Source organism: Dromaius novaehollandiae, chromosome 5 (genome assembly GCF_036370855.1).
Source record: "Dromaius novaehollandiae isolate bDroNov1 chromosome 5, bDroNov1.hap1, whole genome shotgun sequence".
In the NCBI taxonomy this organism is placed as follows: domain Eukaryota; kingdom Metazoa; phylum Chordata; class Aves; order Casuariiformes; family Dromaiidae; genus Dromaius; species Dromaius novaehollandiae.
In genome coordinates, this window is record NC_088102.1 from 54,669,079 (window position 1) to 54,692,215 (window position 23,137).

The window sequence follows — 23,137 nt, forward strand, 5'->3', positions numbered from 1 at the left end:
TATCTGATCCTTTGCTTCAGACAGACAAAACTTCATGGCATTCGTGAGAATTTTGAGTAGGTAGTACAGTATTAGGCTGTTATGACTGTAGGATACATTCTTTGAGAAACATCCCCTCCCCCTTTTTGGGGAGATTTACAGTATTAAATGAATCATAATCATGTGCATCTATAAAATGTCTAGGAGCTGACTGATAGCAATCTTAATAAATGGTGAAGATTTGTATGGCAGTAAGTTGCTGGAACTACCAGTGCTGCTGCTAATGATCTACTGTCTAGAAACTACAGACTTATTATTATAGCAGAAGTTATTTCATAAAGGTGATTCATGTCACAGGATGCCATTTTGTAATTTTCTCCCATTGGCTGGATTTCATCTCCGTGCTCTCCTGGCAGTATTTTATTTTTCCTGACAGATAGTTAATTTGAGAATTTCACAGCTGTACAAACAAATTTAAAGCATCAAGGCATGTGCGGTATGCACAGAGTCCACACTTGCTTGGGCTTAGTTTAGTAAGCCCATTAATTAAGATTTTAAAATAAACATAAATAAAGTGTGTTAATAGTTATCACCATTTAATAGACAGGGCATAGTAGTCTGCCCACCATACTTGAACCTGAATATATATTTTCGAATATTCCACTGAAAGCAATGTTTTCATAGCAAATGAAGGAAAACAGATTGAAGCTCAATCATTCTTCTCCAGGTTCTCAGAGGTTAATCAGATTAATCTCAGCTCAAATCTCTTTTAGAAATACTCTTGAATAATGAAACTGAAACTAAAATTAAATCCCACTTTCAGGAAGCCAGGATCTAGATTTGGTTTGGCCTATAAAAGAAATAGGGGTAAGTACAAAATAAATCTGGATGCAAATATTTCTTAAGTCCTAGCATATTTAATTCAAATATGCATTTAATTTTATTTTTTCCAGTGGTAGCTGAGGTTAAGATGATTTAAGAAGATTAAATTGAACATGCACTGAAATAAAACTACTGTGTATAACACTGAGTAAATTTTGCCCTTGGATGTGCATGTGCACTTTCATTGAAATTGTCTATGAAAGCAGTCATTAATGCGTAGATATGTGAATATATTTGCTAACATTAAGAGATTCTGTCCACCTCTGACCCATAGTCCTAGCATCTGAAGTGTATTTTGCAGTTGTTCCGTATCCAAAGCTTTCACTTGCTCCTTGGAAATATATGTAATGAATAAGGTACTTGGTAGGTGCAGATCACTGTTACAGCGTTGGCTTCTCTGGAGTCATGCAGATTTGCATAAGATGAGGTTTTGACCTAGTGACTGCACTGTATGCACTTGGAGAGTTACACTTAAGAGATCTAAACAGGAATCTGGGTTGGAGGGTTTTTTTTCTTTTTGCCCTTAATTAAGCTCTGGTATTGAAGTTGGGTCTCAAATGCGAAGCAATTCATCACTTACATAACTGAAAACATGTAGTCTGTTCTAAATTTTCAAAATGTTTTGTTTCTAGAGAGAATTATGTATGTGGGTAAGTAGGGGCAGAACCCTGGAAGTTAAAGGACTGAAGTATCCAAGGATTTGACTTAAATTCTCTCAATATTGAAAGAATTGACAGGGGGTAATGGCTGAAGAGCAAGAGCACAGAACTGGAGACCTAAGTTCATTTTCCATTTCAGCTGTAAGCTTCCTGTTGGCTCTTGGGAAAATACATCTCTGTCCTTTCATTTCCCACATCTGTATCCTGGGAATACTATTCACTCTACACCATTACTTTGAGGCTTAATTTGTGAACATTGTATAGTGCTTTGAGATCTTCTCATAATAGGTGCCAGACTGTATTGTTATCGCATTTGCTGAGCTGTGACAAGTATTAGGTAGCTTCCATTATGAAAAGAAATTGATATTTGACTCTGCTCATTTATGAAAAACATGGAAACTTATGTTTCTCTAAATGCAGGTAGGGGGCAACTTCTCTGTACATGTGTTGAAACCTACCTTTGCCTGTGAATGTATTCCTTCAAAGAGCTTTGTGTCAGCTTTCCAACAGGGCCACAAACAAATGCAGTAAATCTAGTACTCCTGTGTTAGCTAATCTAGACAATCGGTTCAAGATTTGACTCATTTCCCAAACCAGTGGGAGTCAGGAGTGAGTAACAGTTCTGGGGTTACTCTAGCAATTTATGAGAACAAAAGATGTGTTTATTCTTGTTCTGTCTTTTCAATTGTTAGGTTAAATGACAAAAATTAATATGCTACTGTAACCTTCATCTATAAGTAATCTAGAAATATCAGTTTACATTGTGGAAAAGGGAGAGATGTGTACAGATACTGCCAAATTACTATTTTTGTTTACAGAAGACAGTACACAAATCTAACAAATTGTAGAGGATAAGGGTATAATAGCTGATGTCTGTTTTTCACTTGCACTGATTAAATATCAAATTAGGAAGAGAACTAGGAACACAGCAATTTCACAAGGAAACTAGCTTGGCTAGTATACAAGAAGGCAGGCTGTGCTTGGTATGGTTCTCAATATTTTTAAAGGTTCTTAAAAATGAGGAGAATAGTAAAAAATTTTTTGGGCAAGATGTACAGTTTCTAAAATCAACAGTGAAGCTATTCAAACTTCCCTTACTAGAGTTGTCAAAATGTGGGTGTGCGATAAAGTTATTCAGGATATTAAAATGCAGAAGTCAAGCCAAAACAGATAACCTTTTTTTTCCTTCAGGGGAAAAAAAAAAAAAGGTCCAACCCTAATGAAATCATTCTTCTCAGTGAATGGCTGAGTTGCTGTGCAATGAAAACCAGTAAACTTATAATTTCCTTTCATTAGGTCTTTCTGAAATGTAGTAATACTTTTCAAACTTACTGCCGTGAACTCTTCCCAACTGAGAATAAGAGGCTGACAGTTTTCTAAGCAGAATCAGATATATGTATGCTTATAGTGAGAACATCCATAGATGCAACAGAGAGACTCTCTCTCTCTAAATATATATATATATGTTTTTTAATTTGAAAAGGTTATACATTTTCATGTCTCAAGGTATAATTCGCCTCAGCGTGGAAGTGCTAAGAATAATTTTTGTCATTCAGCAGTCTCTTATCTTTGTCCTCTTCAAAGTGTCTTCCTTTGAAGCACATGGATCTGGCTCCTCTTAGACTATGGATGGGCAAGCTGGACCTCTGAACTGATCAACAGAGCAGTGGTGTGCGGGAGGTGTATGAGGTTTTTCTTCTTGTGTTTTTTTTTTTCTTTTTTTTTCTTTTAAACTATAGGCTTCAGATTCTCAAGATTATCTCTGTCTTGTAGACAGGATGTATTCAGATCAAATACAGTGTCCTGTAAGCTTGATGCCTTGAGGCCATCTGCCCAGTGAAAAGATTCCACAGCTACCACTGATTCAACCAGATAAATCTGCATGGCACAGGAAAGCACTGGGTGGCCTTAACAGGTCTGGTCTTCCCTAAGCTATGTTCACATGGTCTCTGTTAGCTAGTAAATCTTACTCTGCAATGAAAAATCATATGAATGTGGTTATGCTATGGTCGGATTCCCTCTGGTTTGTGGCAGCACTTGTCTCGGTACTTAGACTTTCTGGAGATTTTTGTTCTGCAGTTAATGCTCATGGAGCCAATTTCTAATCATGCAGAGTGTAGGTATTGTCCTCAGTTACTGGAGGGAGGGAGGGGGAGTGTGACATTGTCTTTGTGTGTATTAATCTTTATAAGGACACACTGACATGGATACAAGAGGAAAAGAATAATCTTGTGAAGTGCCTCTCAAAAGCAAATCCATCTGGAAGGAATCATTCCCACAAGACTGTAAAGCTGTTTGTTGGAGAATTCTTTGTGCCTTCTTCAGTCATGTCAATAGCGTGCTGAACTCATGTTTGTACAGACGACAGGATTATTACCACGTTTCTGGCAGGTACTGCAAGATTTGCCTGCTAAAGGTGATGTGGACAAACCCTGTAATCTCAGCAAATAATTCTTACGAAGTCCCCCCCGGAAGAAGATTGCATGGTAGTAGAGAGTTGTTCTTCCTACCAGACCATGACAGGAGATTTCTGAGCAAATTTAGGGTATTCCGGGATCGCCTGCTTGGCACCTTCCACCTGAATAGGTTGAAGTACTATTTATAAACCTTTAGGTGTAGTCAGTGCATTTAAACCATGCACTCTGTTAGGTGCAGAGCTACACAACCTTGGAAAGAGTCCTGAGACATCACATCTCTCTCAGATCGTTCTTTCTGTTGTTACTTTTTGTTCCTGAAAAAGCATGGTTTGCTCCCTCCGTTGACTGTGGCGGCTTTATTCTCCAGGTGAACTGGCGGTGCTCATGTCAGCAAATCTGAGATAGGGATTATCCTGCATACCTCTCCACCCCTATTCAACCTTGCAGAAAAACTCAGAATCTGCTTCTCAACATAATCATTGAAAAAGCGGTTGGGATTTGAGCAGTTAACTGCCTGTAAGCTCCTACTTTTGAGAATAGGCTAATGGTTCAAACTGCAAGTCAGGTCAATAAAAAGAGCACCAAAACTTGATTCCTAATAATATAATTTAACTAGAAGGCGTATCTGAAGTTATGTTTTTTCATAGGTACTTAATAGTTCTTGTATGGAATACTAATACTGGGACTCTTCATGAAATTTCTCCTGAAACTGGAAATCTTCATAAAATTCTGCCATTATTCCAGTCTAGGTGTTACAGCTATAGATGGCATATTTTCTCAGAGGGATACATATACAGCCTTTTTTTAATTTGCTGCTAGAAATTATGGGTTTTACATCTCATATGAAGTGAATTGTAGCATTACTGTTGTGTGTTTTGTTAATTCTTTAAAGCAGCCTATAAATATAACTTTCCAGCAGATCCTTGTGTAGGGCTTTTTATTCAGATTATTATGAAATAGTCTGAAACAGGAATATAAGATTAGAAATTTAAATGCAAGTTAGCACACATTTTAAATTCTTGATAAAATATAATTTGGACAAGCACATTGCTTTTGGCTTAATTTTTTAATTCTCAGTTCAGGCTAAGTAGTTTGAAGTGAATAATGAACAAGCAGGAAGTACAGAATTTGGTCCTTTTACTAATAGTGATTCTGGAACTGAAAACAGAGAGCCCAAATTTCTGGAAGGACAGAAATAGCAAATATACTACCATAAGTGATGACTGCAGTGCAGGAGAGTACATTAGTCAGACTTTCAAGCATAGACACTAATTTCTATATAGCATAATTGTGTCTAATGAGTTTATTTGAATAAACATGTAGTTGGGCTTATACTTGAACCATTTTGGGCCAATTTACATATACGGTAAAGCTTTGTTCACAACTGTAGAGACTGATTTAAGGCTGGTTTGGAAATTTGGCTGTATAGATTAACGTTCCAACATGTTTTTTGAATCATGAAAATTTTTAAATTCTGCGCCAGCTTGGAATTCCCAGGACTCTAGCCGTTTCCTTGTGGTTTCTAATTGGAAAACTCACAGAAATTCAGAGGCTTTATCATAAAGGCAAAGATGTAATTTTTCTTAAAAATGAACATACAAGGGCTTTGGAGAGTCATACTTCCCTGCAGTGAGCTACATGTGAAATGCTCTCTGAATGTTCTCAGCATCTGCATAAAAATTGTGTCTTTTTGTTAAACATCTGGAAATCCAAAAATCGAACAAATAAAGCAACTGAAAAAAAATTCTGTCTTCCTTTAGACTGCATTGACCTTTATCTCAGCTGTCCTTGACACTTGGCTCATGTTAGGTAAAGCGCCATTTGGAACGAATCTTGTAGGAAGTGCTGGGACCCTCATTTCCCCTTCCCCCCTTGTGATCTTTCAAAAGATTCAAGAGATTGATCACTGACAGAAAAACGGGAAGAAAAGGAAGAAGAAGAGGCATAACTATCATATAGCAGTCTACCCCGTGTAACAATAACTACATCTAGGAATTTGAATAGGTTCTTTCATTTGTTACTCAGATTGCCAGTGAGAAGCTATCCTCGTATAATTCTGTAAATCAAAGAAATACTTGGAATAATGGAACTGTGTTCATTGTATACTGATTGAACTGTATTATTCCATGCTGTAGTGGAAGTATGGAAACCTTTTTTGACAGGAAACGTTAGAAACTATAATGTATTTTGATGGACTTCAGCTACTCAGACCAAAAACTTCTAAGCGTTGTCATGGCCTTAGCTTGGACTTTTCTGGAATAATTAGAGGGGAAAAAGTGATCTTGTAATTTCTGAGACTAAAATAAGTTTTTTTTTGCCAAAGTTTAATATTTTTCGTATTTAACTTCATTTCGAGAGAATCATCATCTCCACTTCAAGAACATGATATTTATTAAGAGATTATCCAGGGTCAAAAAGTTGCCTTTTGAAAGGTATCCCATAAAAATCCATTTACATTTGACCAGTTTTTATCTCGTGGGAAAATTACTGCTTGTACATTTAGTTGGAATGCTCATTTGCAGGCCTTGCTGCATGGTCGTGTTTTTTGACAAGTTTGGTAATTTTTATTGATATATCTTCAAAGCCTTCAAAATTTCCATGTTGAGTTTTTGTTTTTTAAATTTTCCTGAGTATTAATTTTTCATCTTCGGGAAGGCTGGGGGGCATTGGATTTTTTCTTAAGTTTTATTTTTGTGATAGGAGATATCTCATTTTCTAATTTGATATATATAATTCTATATTCACTGAGTTCTCTGCATCCAATTTCCATACGTATTTAGTGCATTCTTTTGATTGCTGGTCCCTTTGTTATATTTGGAAAGTACTCTCTTCCATAGTAAGTGGGGAAGGGAAAGAGAGAATTGAGTCCAGCTTGTCAGAGTGAAGTGCCCTAGTAGGTATTACCTTTTCATTTAGAGGTACTGTCACTCTGCAATGAGCTAAATTTAGTAGCTCAGTAAAAGCTTCTTTCTTGTAGAAAGGAGCTTTGGTTCACTTATGTTTAGCAAATTAACAAAAGACAAGGAGAAAGATCATATCTGCAAAAAGACTGTGGTAAAACTTCTGTTTTGTATTCCCTACCCTAAAGAGCTAGTTCAGGGGTTACAAAAGGGAGGAGGAGTTTTGTAAGACTACTGGAACAAAATGAAGGAAGGATTGAAGATAAAAAAAAATATCTCAGTGGCCAGTGGCAAATTTAAAGGCAAACAGGTAAAAAGTTCTGAAACTGATACATGTTCTAACTGATATAATAAATTCACATTGAAATTTAAGTATACGTATGTAGCACTGAATAGTTATATGAGGAACACTACTGCAGTCAGGTACTACAGTGTCCATAATAGTTCTTTTTTATTTTTACTGTTTTGGTTAATGTAGATCAGACCATAAAAGAATGTTTTCGAATGAGTGTTAACTAGTTAACTGTAACCCTCTTCCATAACAAACAATCTTTTTTGTTTGTATTCCAGTGAGAAAGACTGATCAAAAGTTGTCAAATCTTCTATTCAAAGAGAGGGATATGATTAGGAGTCTTCAAGATATGGTTCAAGTCTGCTATAAAACCTTTAACATGTATTTGTGGACCTCCATTTTAGGGGGGGGGGGGAAAGTACAGAAATGCATTTCTTTTTCCATGTGATTTCAGAGCATCAGTGTAAGAGAGTCCCTTTTGGGTTAGAAGTGAACCTGACAGCATTTTTCCAGAATGGTGTCATGTGTTTCACTCACACTTTCACATCCTGCATGAAACCACATGCATGCACGTCAACAAGACAAGATTGTAAAAGGAGTGTAACTGGGGAACTGTTTTCATGATATTTGATAGGAGTAATTGCGGGCACTGCTGTTTCAAAGCAACTGTGGTTATACTATACTATGTCAACAAAAGTCACTTTTGCCATATGGAAACCTAATTACTTCAGAATGATCTGTTAGAAAGCACTTTTGAGATATTCAGGCCATTTATACAAATCGGTAAAGAATATTTGTCCATGAGATGTTTCTTAAATAAGAGCTTTCATGTGTCATAGGCTGAGCTTTACAGTGATAGTTCTGAAAATATTAAAAAATAGAGTTCTATTTAAAAGGTGGTAGGAAAATTTATTAGGTGATAAGAAAATAGGAGTATTTCCTTATGATTTCTATGATCTGCTGGATTATAGTGTTGTTGAATCAAGGGAGTTTGAGGTTTTTTGACTGGGGGTTGTTTTTTGCTATTTTCTTCAGCAAAACCCTAAGATTCTGGGAAATGAGGTGATATATAGGATGCCATATATCAGTGAAATCACATGATTCTGGAGATAATTGTCTGTCTAGTATCTGTTCCATAAAATGATTTCAAGTTTTTTTTTTTATATTGTACTTCTTTCTCTTCTGTCCAGCACATACCTTGTTTTTACATTCAGGTGTTTGTTCTGAGTTGTTTAGGATACCTGTTAATCAGACATTTTGTCTGTGTTGCTATTAAACTGGAGAATATCACAGATTGATTAGTTAAGGCATGATAGTTTTCTACATGGACTCTGCTATTATTTGCTTCCAGTCCATGTTACCACAAAATGCAGTGTCTAGAAGACACTGCAGTCTTTATTATGGTAGCAGAAATTTTACTAGCTCCACGAGTATCTAAGTTTCACAGTGACGTTAAGTGGACAGCCATGCTTAAAGGTCTGTCTCAGTTGTCAAGGTATAGATATGTAATTTATGGATATCCTGATAAACAAATGATGTTTTAGATGGTTTTTTTACTGACACTACCTGCATGTGTGTCCAACACATTAATCATCTGTTCTGAATTGCTTTTCTTGAAAGCATTTCTCTTTTCAATTATAACCATATACTTAAATCAGAAGATACAAAACATTTAGAACCAGATTTATTCAGATGTTATGAATATGGGAGAGCGATCATGTCCCAGGGGAAAACTGCAGACAATTCCGCGTTCCAGCCAGGCACGCTGCCTTCCCAACAGCCCTTATAAGAATGGCAGCATATGTTCTCCTGAGCATCACATCAGCTCTAGCTGTTGATGAGGGCATCCATCCCAGGGAGCAGCTCCTGGCCTGCAGGCAAAATGGTACAGACTGACTCAAACTCGGTGCGCTCAGGACTGAGCGGAGCAGATTGGTCATGCTCCCACTAGGCCCATGTGCTTGGAGTTCCAGCTGGCACCCACCAGGCTTTATAGCACAATATTTCTTTTTTCGTGTGTTTTGTCAGTTCAGATTTCCTGAAATAAAGTGAGGGTTGTATCACAGACTTTCAGAACAGTGTTAATATCCTTAGCATGACGTCAAAGGATAGAGGTTGCCTATCATGGGATGTGGCATGACGGAGTAGTTTGAAGGTACAGAATCGGCTGGGCTGATGTTGGAGAACTGAGTGTAAGGGAACAAACCTGGTATGGTTTCACCCATAATGCCCAGGGAGCGGTTCCTTGAGTTACCATGTTTTTGTCTTGGAGAGGACTAGCTTGTTTGCTCTGAAGGAGAGTGTGAGAGCAAATTAACATGTATGTAGTGTAGAAAATACAGATATGAGACTGCAGGAGTGAACTGAGAGCCTACATTGTTTTGACAGGGCATGTATACTTTCAGAGGAGAAGTAACTGTGTCTTTGTCTCTCTTACATACTCTCTGAAGTAGCTTATGCACAAACCTGCAAGTGCAGGATTACTGGAGATGACTTCTGTCATCTTGTTCCTGTCACTGTGCTGCTAATGCGTTATAAGGTCATCCAAGATTCGTGCTTTAAATTGAACTTAATTGTTTAAAAATGGCAAAGAATATAGATTTGGCAGATAAAATCTGTTTGGTCTTCTTGCATTGATCCTTAACTCAGTTGGTCTAATATCAATGTATCACCTGATATAACATGGTCGGTCCAGAGTTGCAGGTGATCCCAAAGAATTTCATTCCTTTTGGCTTTAATGGAGTTAAACCAATTCATAGCTGCCGGTAATTTGGTTCTGTGAGAATACAATAAAGTATGCTGTACATACAGCATATGTTTTACGTTGTGAGATTAGGATACAGTACTATCAAATGGCACCTTTCTGAATTTACTGACTAGTTAGAGTTAATGTAAACTAGCAATATATTTCTGAAGGGATTGATTCTGCCCAAATGTTATAAAGTACAGAATAGTTGCCATCAGGACCTGAAGCATCAAAAGGCATTAATTATCCTGACCAGCCTCACCTGGGACTCTACCCACACCTTCTACCCATTTCCCAGGAGCTCCATTTAACCTCAGTCCTGTTTCTAGCCTGAGCTGCATCATAGGTAGCCCTGTCTCTGGCCCTGTTTCCTGCTGTCCTGACTTGCTGGCTGGGCTTCATGGCTGGAGCTTCTACCTATGTTGAGCCTTGTCTCCTGGACTTCCTGGATGGACCTGGACCAGACTCATCACCTCGTCTTGTGTGATGATCACCGGACAGTTGACAGAGCCTGTTACCATCACAAGTGCTTCCCTACACGGGTACTGTGGGGCTGCGCCTTGGTGGGTGAAGGTACTGCCCCTGCCTGAGTTGTGGTCGTCCTTGGCTCCCGGCACATCTTCTCCTCTGGAGTAGTCCAGCTCTTGCTGCTCCCTGACAGTTCCTAATTTAGCTAATGCTGGTGATAGCCAGTTTAACAACCTATGCTAGATATTCCTGTTCTGCACTAGAGGAAATAAGGTCAGGTTAGGCCCTCTATACATCATTGTCAAAATTGTTTTGAAGAAGAAACTTTTCATAAAACATTTTTTGTAAGATTTTTAGAAGAAAATCATGAAACAAAATACTTCTCATTTTGACAGCTTTTCTCTGAATGCAGACTCAGTCAGGCTGCCACAGAATTTTGAGCGACTCCTCTTAACAAAAGTGGATGCTCTTTCAAGAAGCTTATTAGCTTTCCCCACAGTCCAATTAAATTCTCCTGATAAAGGATGTAGGAGGGAGCAAAGATGGACCAATGCTTCATTACTTCTTCCTAAAGGTTGTAAGTCACAAGGGAGAGTTGGAAGTGTGGAGCAGTCTGTGCTGTATGGTGTGAATTTGCCTCAGGATACAGATACTCATTGTCTTTTGAAGAAATTGGTATGATATGAAAAGGACATTACTCTAGAAATGTCTAGTGCTAATAGATTTTTTTTTTTTTTTTAAAAAGCTGTGGTCTGTAAGGAACTGAGCCCTTTTCCAGTTTTTATTAACTACAAATAAGCCTTAGGGAGTTTGGGGACCTAAATCCAAAGGAGAAGACATCACTGTAAAGAAGGAGAAAAAAACAAAACAAAACAAAAACCTGCTAAAAGGATGGAGAGGATTTTAAAATAATGGTTAACAGCTTTCATGTGCTCCATCCTGTAAGGTTTTTCTGTATCTTGATCCCTCTGTAAGAATTTAGGTTTTCTGCTTTTTTTAATATATTTTTTTACTTTGGGTTTAGTGGATATCCAGTCTCTCCTTCTTCCCTTTCTCTTCCTTCCTTCTTCCCTTCTCTACCTGGATGGTCCAGGAGGTAATGTGGTATCTGTGACTTAAGATTAACTTTCATTTTCTTTAAAATATATCTAACTGGTTAGTCTTTTCTCATACTACTATATAGAGAAATATTAATCTCTTCTGGTAAATATTTTGAATCATATGGAGTATTTTTGCAAAACAAGGAAATGTAAAAGAGTGCAATTGGAGGAAGAATTTTGGAGAAACGAGGGCTAGATGATGATCTAAGGAATATGTCTAAGTATTTATTGTATAAGGTAATTTATAAGCTTCCATAAACATATCGATAAAATAAGTAGAATTCTGTTTATCCCTGTAGCCATTGTATTTGCAGGGTTTTTTTTTGTTTATCAGGCATACAGAAATCATTAATTTTGTGCATGTGTATGTGTTCTGCAATTACATTGCAACTTATCTATCTCTAGTATAAAACCATAAATCTTTCTAGACAGTCTAAATAGTGGAATTAATATGCTACCACCAGCTGCAGTAAGGGGAGGGTTACTTTTTCATTTTTTCCTCTCCCTGTGTTTCCAAAATTTTTAGACTGTTAAAACTGAATTTTGGCCATAATCTAGGACCTAATAGAGAGACAATTTTCAGTTTTCTACCTCTTAGGTCACTTGCTGTTGACTAACTACTGACTCAGAGGAGAAGCAAATGTTTCATAAATCAGCATAATAGAAAAGCAGCACTCTCAAACCAACATGGGATCTGAATTTCTCCATAGTTTGGAGATTTTTAAAGTTACGGAGTAACAATGTTTCATTCTTTCTTTTTGTTATGGATGACAGCTATTTTTCATGTGAGGAAAACAAACCTCAAATGAGAACCGAATCCTAGAGCATTCTTTGTATGTGTCTGTACCACGCATTGGAAAATGTGCAAGCAAAATGCAAGCAAAAAATTTGCTATGGTAATTATTCTGTTTGAGTCAGATTCTGGTATGTGTTATATCAGTAGCAGCTCCTCTGATATCCAAGTTATGTAAATAGAACTAATCTGGTCTAAGTGAGCTAGGAGTCTGGCTCTGTGTTAGACCTTGATCTTGTATCTACTGGATTACATTTCTGTTTTTTGCTTAAGGGACTTGTGTGCTGTTAGGTGGGAGACGATGTCATTTCTAAAACGTTTACAATGCTTAAGACTCTGGCCCGTGTAGCTTTACACCCATTACAAAGCTAGAGGATAATTTTCTAAACTGTATGATTCTCTCTTAATGTAGATCTGAAACTAGGCTTCAAGTCATGAAGTCATATGTAATTTTAGGAAAGTTCAGTTCCTAGTCTGAAGTCTATCTTCATAATTTTTTTTTTTTTTAATTCAGTGAACTGGAGCAAAATATCAAGTCCCAAATTTGGAAAAAGTTGCTAATATTGGCTCAGATCTAAACTTGCAGTTAACAAGCTTCTGATTTCTCTTTTCATTCTTCTTTGTCTGGAATTCTTTCATAGCAAGGAAATATGTTGATGGCTCTGTATTCATCCATCTATACAAAACCTGCATATTGATTTCATAATACTTATGTGTAAGTGTTATGCTAGCAGGTATCTAAATAGAGAGCTTTTGTTTTTCAGACCTTACCAGTACGGAAGATTCCATGCAAAGCCAATGCTCCTTCAGGGTCTTTTTTTGCACGAGACAACACAGCAAATTTCTTATCCTGGTGCAGAGATGTAGGGGTGGATGATACCTGCCTGTTTGAATCAGAAGGTTTGGGTATGTATTCTTTTATATATTAGTTGGCATTATAAAGAATTCTGCTTTTGTATCCTTCCTTGAAAGGGAGAATGGCTCCTTTAATAGATCCTGACTCCAAATCTGACCTTTCTCTGACTGTCAGTTTTGACCCTCATCTGAAACATGAACAGATAAAGTACACATTTAAAAATTTTTTTAGGCCAAATTTACGTAGAACTTAAACAGGACAAAAATCTTGCAATGATCTCTTGCACATGGGATTTTGCATGCTACACACACTTCTCCATCAGCAAAATACCATGGAATGCTGCTCCTTCATTCAGTGAATATAGGAACATCTCTTTTTGTTTCAGGAGAGTAGGATACAGTTGTGTTCTTGGTGTTGGCTGCAGACATTTAGTTATTAGCACAGATTCACTGGGTTGCTTGGGAAGGAGAAAATATGAAATTTTTCTCTGCATCCTACACTGACCTTTTTTCCAGCCAATTCCCATGTGCAATTCAGGATAATTACTATCCTACGTGCATGCATCAGGGTGCTCTGTCAAAAGAATTGGACTGTTTAAGAAATTATCATTCTAATAGTATATATTCTTCATGATTTTTACTCTTCTCCTTTCAGAGGAAATTTTAGGACTTTCTTGCCTCAAGATTGTAATTCAGTTGAATATCATGAAATGAAGAGAATCAATTGTTTGTTTGTTATTTGAACTCAGATAAAAGCGTTGTGATGATAGACAATTCAGTTTGTATGTAGAATAAATGAACACAGTGTACTGTATCAAGATGCTTCTTTGTTCTATTACTCAAAAGGTCTTTTACTGTCCAGCTGAAGTTCTTTGTGTTGCAACTGATCTGTTCCCCTTCTTTTACAGTCTTGCTCTATTCGCACTGTTTTGTGAAGCATTTTTTTCACTCGTCTGTTACATTATCCTTTTTTTTTTTTCCCCCCAATTAAATGAAGTTGTTCTATTTCTCCAGGAGAAAATACTCGGCAGAGAAGAACTTGGTATCACAAAACTGACAAAGAGTATTGAGGATGTATACATTGTCCCTATTCTGTTAATTGAATCCTCAAGATAAAAATTAATCTAGCAAATGGTCAACCATATGGTAGACAGACAATGATCGTATTTCCAAGGATATGAAATGATGGAGAACTGCAACATTACCTAGGACAAGGAAACTTGCAAACGCAAGAAGGGAGCAGGAGACAGGCCTGCCATACCGAGATTAGCAGAAGGATCTATTTTAAATGAAGAGTTAGCCCTTCCTCGTTGCTTCCCATAGCTCCTTTAAACATTGTACTGTCATGAAAAACTCAGCAGTTTACCATTATTCCAATAATAAGTTAATCATGTAACTGAGCATGTGTTTACAATGAATTTTCTGGTGCATTGTTAAGAAACAAGATCTTGGTTAGAATCAACATCACTGAAATACCGTCATTTTTGCACATACTCGAAGCTTTGTTTGCTACATTGCAATGTTGAGTGTGAACGCATCTGGAAAGCTGGTGTTAAAGATGACTTCCTCTCTTGGAAAACCAGAGTGAAATATCCCCAAATACACAGTGCACAAAACAGATCCAGCTGTGTTACCTCTGCCTCTTTAGCGACAGATTTTGTTGATGGGTTAAAGATTAGGGTCTGTTGTTTTCCTTCTCTGAGTATTATTGTGTGCAGGATGTCAATGTTGGAAAGACACATGATGCTGGAAATAGGATTAGGACTTGATAATATTTTGACTTATTTTTCTGAAATTGTCTATGTCACAGCTTGATAGTGACCCTGCCATTTCCAAAATAATAAATAGCAGCTGCTGTTCTCCTTTCGTTTGAGCTAGAATTCAAACAGAGTTTAGAGTTTTGGTTTTGTTTGGGGCTTTTCAGTACCAATGCATCAGAAATAGTAATGAATCCAAACAGTTGCCAATCTAAAGCTTTTATGTTCTCTCTCCCTCAAATCACTTTTACCCTGCACAGCAAATAAAAGTTCAGCAAAGGTAAATAATTGTAAAGGTTCTCTTCAAAGTGGTAAGGAAAGTGCCTGTGAATGACACGTTAGTGTGTGCATTGCATCATGAAAGACTGCTGTATTTTTGAGAATGAATGACCTTGGTGAAATGACCGTTATGAAGGTAACTTTTTTAATGGTTAATAAACTGTATTGATGTGTAAAATCTGTGTAAGTTGTCAGTGATAAAGCAAATATTTTCTCAATTTATCGAGGAACGTTACTGTGTTAACGTTCTTAATATCCCTGATTTTTGTCATCCTTCTTTTTACTCTATTCTGCCTGCCTTATTGTATGTCAATACTTTATTATTTAATTAGATGCATATAGGGATGTTTTTTCATGTCATTATACTGCCTAAAATATTCCTGAGGTCTCTTTTTCTAGCAAAATTGTACTGTAATATGGAGAGAAATTTGGAAATATATTGCACTGAAACATTTGAAAAAGGTATTTATGACAAGTTATTGATGAAAAAGTCCCAAGTCTAGTAAAGAGTGGTAAAATTAGACATATGCTACCTAAAAAAGTAATTAGAAATAATAGTAATTCATAATTTCTTAAAAAAATGTGCTCCTCCTGATGAGGTCTGAAGTCTTCGAAATCATGTAAGTATAACTGCACAGCAAGGCATCCAACACTCCTAATTTGTTTTCTTTTTTTAGCATTTAGATTGAAGTTATATGAAGATATTCCTCACTGGAATGGGACTGTATCAAATGGACACTAAATCAGACAGGTGTAGTCCGTATCTGAAAAGCTTTCAGACTATTGTTGTTAATGGAAATTTTGAATGTTCTTAGGGGCTCTGTTCTGCCAGGTGTTGCACACTCTAGGGTTGATCCAGGCAAGCAGGTGAGTAGGCCTAATCCTGTCACTTCCTGTGTCTTCGTGCATTATTTGTGGACTGATTTATTAATTGGAAGTGTGTGCACAGAGTCTCTGTTTTTCTGATTAGCAAAAATATGTTGTGATGGTTATATTTGACTTAAGAAACAATTTAGTGTTCAGGAATTTTTTTTTCCAAAGTAGAAATGAAAGGGAGTTACTGTTTCTTCACACTCCCTCTCTTCTTTAGGTGTCATGTATTTTAAAGAGACAGCAGAACTGCTGACATGCTTAACGTTAAGCACAACTTTAAATACTTCGTTAGATTGGGGCTGAGTGACGGAATTGGATCAAAGTCTTCAAAATAAATAGAAGGCAAAATATGATATTTGAATATGATATTTGTTATGCTGTTAAATATGATTATGCCTTGAAACACCTTTAATTAGAAGAATTCCTTTAGAGATCCTCAAAAGGATGTTCTAAAAAAAAAAAAACCCTCAGAAGTTTGATAACAGTGTACTAGATTTAATCCAGATTTCACTTCTATCCTGGGCAGTAATGCCAGAGACTTCAGAAGTTTCTAGAAAATGACGTTTTATTCAGATAAGAACAAATTGGTAATAGTTTGGATTTTGTGGGAATAGGCTGATTTAGTACACTGCAATCTTTGTTAGTTTTTTTAGATGGTGATTTACTGGAGTGGAAAATCAGAATGAATGGGTTGAAGCTGCAATTTTGACCTGTTTATGATAGGCTTCTAATACAAACCAATTCTTTTGTAAAATCTCCTAAAATAAAAAAAATGCAATTCTGAAATATTTCCTGCTAGGAAAATAATTTTAATTCAAAATCAGGTTCTAAAATGTATCCTGGTCCTTTATTTCTACATATGTATTATTTTTTGCAATGTTTCGTGTTAAGCTAATAATACATGATATGACACACTTTGTCTTGCTGAATATTATGATGATTTAATGTAGTTTTTTTTAAAAATTGCTGTTTTGTCCTTTGTGCGTATCTTAATGCAGAGGGATGACAGGAAAGTCTCAGAGTTAATGTTTCTGCAAAGAAAAGGCAGATAGTATGCCTGTTGCATAAGCCACAAAAAATCGTAAGCATTTCTTTAACTATGGCAACACAGTATATAGGGAATGCTGAAAAGCACTAGTACAGTCTCTCAATAAATGATGGCTCTTTGTATGCTCTCTGTGCTTGTTCACCAATTTCGTATGTTTTTCATAATTGTCACTTTTAGTGAATTAACTTTGTCCAATATCTGTGATCTGAAGTCCAAATTTTTGTCTTCTGGGCAAATCATGAGGTGTACAGTCTGAGTGGGGTTCTTGGATGTTTTGGAGGTCATAATTTACCCCATATTGAGGATTCATGACATGGTGCATTAAGTCTTTGGAGTGTAAGAAATGTCATACTGTCTGTAACTTCTCTATTTCCATGTATTCTATATATTTTGCAAGCTCCCCTTTGTAGATTTTAGGGCAGTAGATGCACACAGCTGGTGAATGGTAATTCAGTTTACTGAAGCACTCTTGATGGAGATTTTTATAATTATGTGGCTCAAGCCTGAAGAGTGTAACACTTAGAGAAAACTCTTCTTGGCCAAATAGTACAAATGGTAAGATTTTGTGTGATTGCCTTAACTAGGTGAACTTAGTTAAAGTTATGAGCTCTTTGTTGGTAACATGGTGTTTTTGGATGATTATAGGATCTGGAACCAATGAATATTCTGCATCTCTTCTACGATAAAGAATCCACCCGGCAAGAAAAGGGTTTGCCACCAAGTGTGCCAGCATGCTAATGTGTGTCACTTGTTATAGGAGTGTTGGATATAGTTGTATTCATCTTTTGTGCTTGTAAAATCTGTAACTGTGTATGTGTGTACACTGTGTGACATGGACTTGTTTTGATGCAACTTATTGATCGGAGTTTAATGGATTAGGTTTCCTAAACAAAGGCACCTAATGTTTTAGGGTAAATAATAGGCTTAAATGCAAACACCTCTGCTCTCCATTCTCTCCATTTCACATTTAAAAAAACCAACAACACTCAGATGCTGATTGCTAAAAAATGTTTTATGTATAGTAGCAAAAGATGTTTTGTATTAATACTCTGAGTATTTTATTTAATTTCATATTACAAGAAGGAAATACATTCTTTACCCCTCAGACACATTTATAACTTATAATAGGGTTTTAAATTTTATGTCTGGTTGCATCAGAATAAGACTTTGTCCTGTCTTTCACAGCATTTTACTAAACAATCCAATACCGTTGAATATGTCTTGTTGCTTTGAGGACTATAGAAGCATCCCGGACACTGTGTTATTATGATTGGATTATCATCTTAAATTCATGAATCCCAGTAAATGCTTAGTGTTTAGATGATCTGTAGATTCATTCTAGATTAATTCCTTACCATCCATATATCTACTATATTTGAAATGTTAGTTGTTTTGAGACTTCTGTAACTGATAACGCTGAATATGGTGGGGGCAGGCGAGAAACATAACCCCTTGATTTAGTTATGTCATACTATAACTCTTTTGATGCAGAAATGAGGATAGGTTTGGGATAAGTTGAGCAGAATAACTGCTGTCAAAGCAGCGTTAGGAAAAATGACTCCTATAGGAAAGGAGGAAAGTATTAAAGAACAAAATGAAAGACAATAGGAAGAAAGATCATTTTTTTAAAAAAAACTTTCCTAAACCTGTATGAATTATGGTGGTAACTGGAAGTATAGGGTAATAGGTATCAAACCCCTTCTGAAAATCTCTTCTCTTCCAGTGAACTAGAGAATGCTTTAGAAACAAAAAGTCATATTCCTTTTTTTTTTTTTGATTTGGCTGTGCCTGAGATTAAAACAAACAAACAAGCATGTTTTTATGCTAAGAATAACATAAGTGATTCCACTAATAGTGGTTTATAAATTGTTAGGAGAAAACTTGGCAGGGAGGCAAGAGTGGTATTCCTGTATCATGGATGTGCATTTTGCTATTCTGAAATTTAAACAAACAAACACCCCCCCCCCCCCCATAAGTTTCTTTGTCTGGAAACTCTTAGTTTATAGGTGCTCAGCATAAGTGCCATCACAGCTTGTGATGGCTCTCTGAGACTCTGTGTGCAGGTGCCTTCTCTGTTTCCTCATGCCCAGGGGCTGGCCAGCACTCACAGCAGAGGCTCTTGCTCCTGCGCTCTCTGTGCTTCTCTTGGTAGCATTCAAGCACTGGGATAGGGAGGCATGAATGCAGAGTTAGAAGAAGACAAATGCAAAAATGTGATGAACTGCAGGTAGGAAAGAAGTGAAATACAGGAAAGAGGAACAAGGGGTGAGTAGTCAGGGGAGGAGGGCCTTTAAAAGGAGAAATTGGCAGCAACAATGCGGGGCCGTGTAACGGAAAGAAGCCATAGCCAGAGAGGAGTGGGGGTAAGAGTTTGCTAGGAGCTGGAAAGGAAGTATTGTTGGAAAGAGTGGCTGGGAGTATCTGGAAGAGATGCGAAGAGAAGCAAGATACAGCAGACAAGAAGGATTTGAAATGACTGAGATGGAGGAAAAAAGGGTCTGTGACTGTCAAGATACCTGAAGTAACCTGGACTTGTACCCGCTATTTCTAAATCTTCATGTTGCTTTCTTGTCAAGCAAATACCAGTGAGATTCACTGGCCAGGTGGATATTTCCATTCATCTCATGAAGCAGATGTGTTTTCTACATTTACAAATTGCTACTTGCTTACAAGCATGTATTCAGATGATTCACCTTGCCAAAATTTGATAGGAAAGGAGAGCCGCTCCACATATTAAAGCCTGAAAAAAATTGTAGGAACTAGCATACAGAAATTGCATTAAGCTTGCAAAATAAAATACTTAGAATTTAAGAAGGCTAGAATTAAGGCTGCCTGTACCACCTCAATTAAATCCCTTTAACTGTTATGATACAGCATGTCTTTATGTGGTCATGGATGGTTACGTGTTTGGGAATGATGCAAGATGTTGAAGGATTGTATTTTGCTGTTACTGTTGAATGGCATTGGAGAACTAGTTTTATCCATGACATAGCTCCCACATGCTGCAGCAGGATCTGTATCAGATTTTCTGATGGGATCACTAGTTGTGTTGACTTTGCTTTCATACAAAATGTAGCAGTAGGAAACTCAAAAGTACTCTGAAGGTGAGGAACTGTGTGTTTCAAAACAGCACCTAGATTAGTGGGTGCTTTTGTATCTAATAGCTATTGCTTAATTCCATGTGTGTAAGATGGAGGTAATACCATTCGCCTCATAGGAGGGTTGGATAAATTTTGTAATTTTTTTCTCTTTCTGTGAGTGCTTCACAGCATACAGTGGCACTGTTGTGGAAACAAGTCATACTGTGTTCAGTGTAGACTTGAACCAAAGTGCGGTGAATGATGTATATGGCCATACATAGAACGAAGAGGGTTTCTAAAAAGTCATTGATTAGCTAGCTGTCTGTCGAATGAGCCTTACCTATGTGGAGTGTGGAATGAGGTTTGAGTCCTGTGTTTTATAATGTAAGTGCACAAAGGCCCACTTTTCTTTCTTTCTTTCTTTCTTTTTTCTTTTTTTTTTTTCCCCTGGAACGTTTTACTTGGCTTTCTTTTTTTGTGAGTGTCTGTGGTGGTTAATTAATGTAGTCTTTTTGAAAGTCACATGAAAACATCCAAGAGCGACATGTTAATGTTAAAAATAGTTTCAATATATGAAGTGAGGAAGAAATACTGACTACCAGAAAGGATATTTTTAAAAATCAAAGTAAATATCTCACAGATATTAATTAGAATCCCCCAAGAAAAGCTTGCTTCAATTTATAGACAAACTACTGGAGGGATTTGAGTGTTATTTTAAAAAAATAAAAAAGCCATCTAAAAAGAAGATGCTTCCATTTTCGAAGTGATAAACTTCTGAAAAATACACTGAATGAATAGCTGATGAGAAATGATTAGTTGCCCCTAACTAAAGACAGAATGATTCCACATAGCTGAAGATGTATTAGAAGTGAATGTTTTCCTTAAATTTTATTTCCCATTTCTAGTACTTACCTTGTCAGACTGCATATAAGTTGCTACAATTGCAGAAAATACGTTGCTTAGCAAATGTATATTTGCCTTTTAATGCACTTGGGGTTGAGTGACTTGTCAGGTCAAAAAGCGGAGGTGGTACCTGTTATTGGAAGGGAAATACTAATGTAGACTAGAGTAAGTAATTCAGAAAATGATGGATGCAGCTCCCACAGGAAGCTGTAGAATACCATAGGTAGAGGTGTTATATTTCAACCTGAGCCTATAATCATTCATTTCAGAATGAATTTCCTCTAGTCAGCAAATGAGATTAGTTGTTGCTGTGTACGATAGAATTATATGTATGTGTACAATTATGTTTATAAAACTGAGTGTACATGTATGTGAGCATGCAGTTATCAGTGAACCAACATGCAGCACAACCAGAATGTGAGAATTGAAACTAGAATTGAGGACTGCCACAGATTTTCTTTATCGGTTCCATACTTACATCAAATAACAAAATAAGTGAATTCCACACTGCCGTGTCTCTGAAATTATTTTTGCTGCTTCTTCTCTCAGATTTATCCAAATGCTTTAAAAATACCAATGAAAGCACAACTTCTTTATGTAAAACTAGAAAAGGAGGAGGAAGAAATGTTGGTCTACCCATTCTGTAGGTGAAAAAAGTGTAAAGTTAGGAGGTAGCTTTTTGAAAGTGACTATTAATATCAAATTCTTTCAGTTATTGTGGACTAGCTCAAGAGATCAGACATCTCAAAATGAGCTCTCAGAAATCAAGGCAATTGAAAGCATACGTGCTCAAAAGGCTATGATCTTATTTGCTTGTTCAAGGTTATATGGAAAGTTTGAGACCAAAATAGGGATGGAAATCTAGTCTTGTATCTCCACAGCTTTTGCTTTAACTTCTGAACGTTCTCTTGCTAGCTGGTAGCCCATGAAGCAGCCCTACTTTAAAAAAAACAACCCCCCCCCCCCCAAACTCTTGAGAATCTAAATTATTTCCAGTGGGTATTGTACTATTCAAAATCACACTTGTTTTCTCTGACGTTCCCAAACACGCATGCTGGTATAGTCCTCAGGAATGCTAACGTTTTCCTGTTAGAAGCACTGTGTCACTGTGTTGGTATCACATGACCAGATGTTTGTTTTCACGGTTGGTTATTGCTTGCACAGCTTCTCATCCTCTAACAATGATTTCACTGTTTCACATTCCTCATCGTGAAGTGCATGAAATGTGTCTAGGGTATGCTGAGTAAGAGTCAGCAAAGGACTTTGAATTGCACTTGGGTGAAAGAACTTCAGCATTAATAGAAACATTTTACCTTCTGTGCTCAAATCTTTTCATTCTACATATGGATCCTTTTGCAAATGTCATCACTTGAGTCTCTCTTCTCCTCCTCCCCTCCAAAAGTTTTTTAAATGGGGATACATGCAAACCGGAACTCAGAAATATTTTGACGATCTTAAAATTGTTATATATCACTTATATTTTCGGAGATGTCTATTTCTTACTATCAAGTTTTATTTTGGTATAGTCTCAACTGTTCTGGAATCAAAACAGCAGAATATATTTCATGGATCGTGAACCTAACACTTAAAAGAATACTGATTACTAGTTAAATATTTCATACAAATATTGTTTTGTGGCAAGAAAGAATACTGAGAATAACTGAATCTCCAGATCTGCGTCTCTTATATTCCTAGTAACAGATGGCTGTAGGATGAAATACTTTTCCTAGTGCCTTGCCATTTTATTTTTTATGCTCTGCAATTTTACTGCTTGAAATATATTTGGATGGGATTAGAGGGGAAGAATGCATATGTCTTGAAGTGCTACATACACAGTAATAAAAGACACTGGGGTGAGGATTCAGCTTAGGTAACTTATCATAGATCTGTTCAAGTCAATTGAAGTATAAGAAGCTGAAGTTACAGAAGCTGAAGATCTGCCTTACTAGACATGACTTATTTTGAGATGCTTGACTGTGGATTCCCATCCTGGGTCCTGTGAATGCAATCTAAGGCAAAGCAATGGCTTTCAGAGCTTTAACTAGTCATTGAAATATCTTTTTCAGGTATGGTATTTTTCTTCATGTGTTTGAGTTAGGTGAGTCT

The 23,137-nt window shown here is 36.8% G+C and overlaps 1 protein-coding gene across 1 annotated transcript in view; it reads left to right on the forward strand.

Moving 5' to 3' along the window:
• The window catches only part of GAS2 (growth arrest specific 2), a 101,418-nt gene that overhangs the window by 23,774 nt on the left and 54,507 nt on the right, over positions 1-23,137 (forward strand). The window contains 4 exon segments of the mRNA XM_064512862.1: positions 13,001-13,142; positions 15,109-15,128; positions 17,694-17,735; positions 17,738-17,771. Of these exon segments, the coding sequence (XP_064368932.1) occupies positions 13,001-13,142; positions 15,109-15,128; positions 17,694-17,735; positions 17,738-17,771 (238 nt within the window).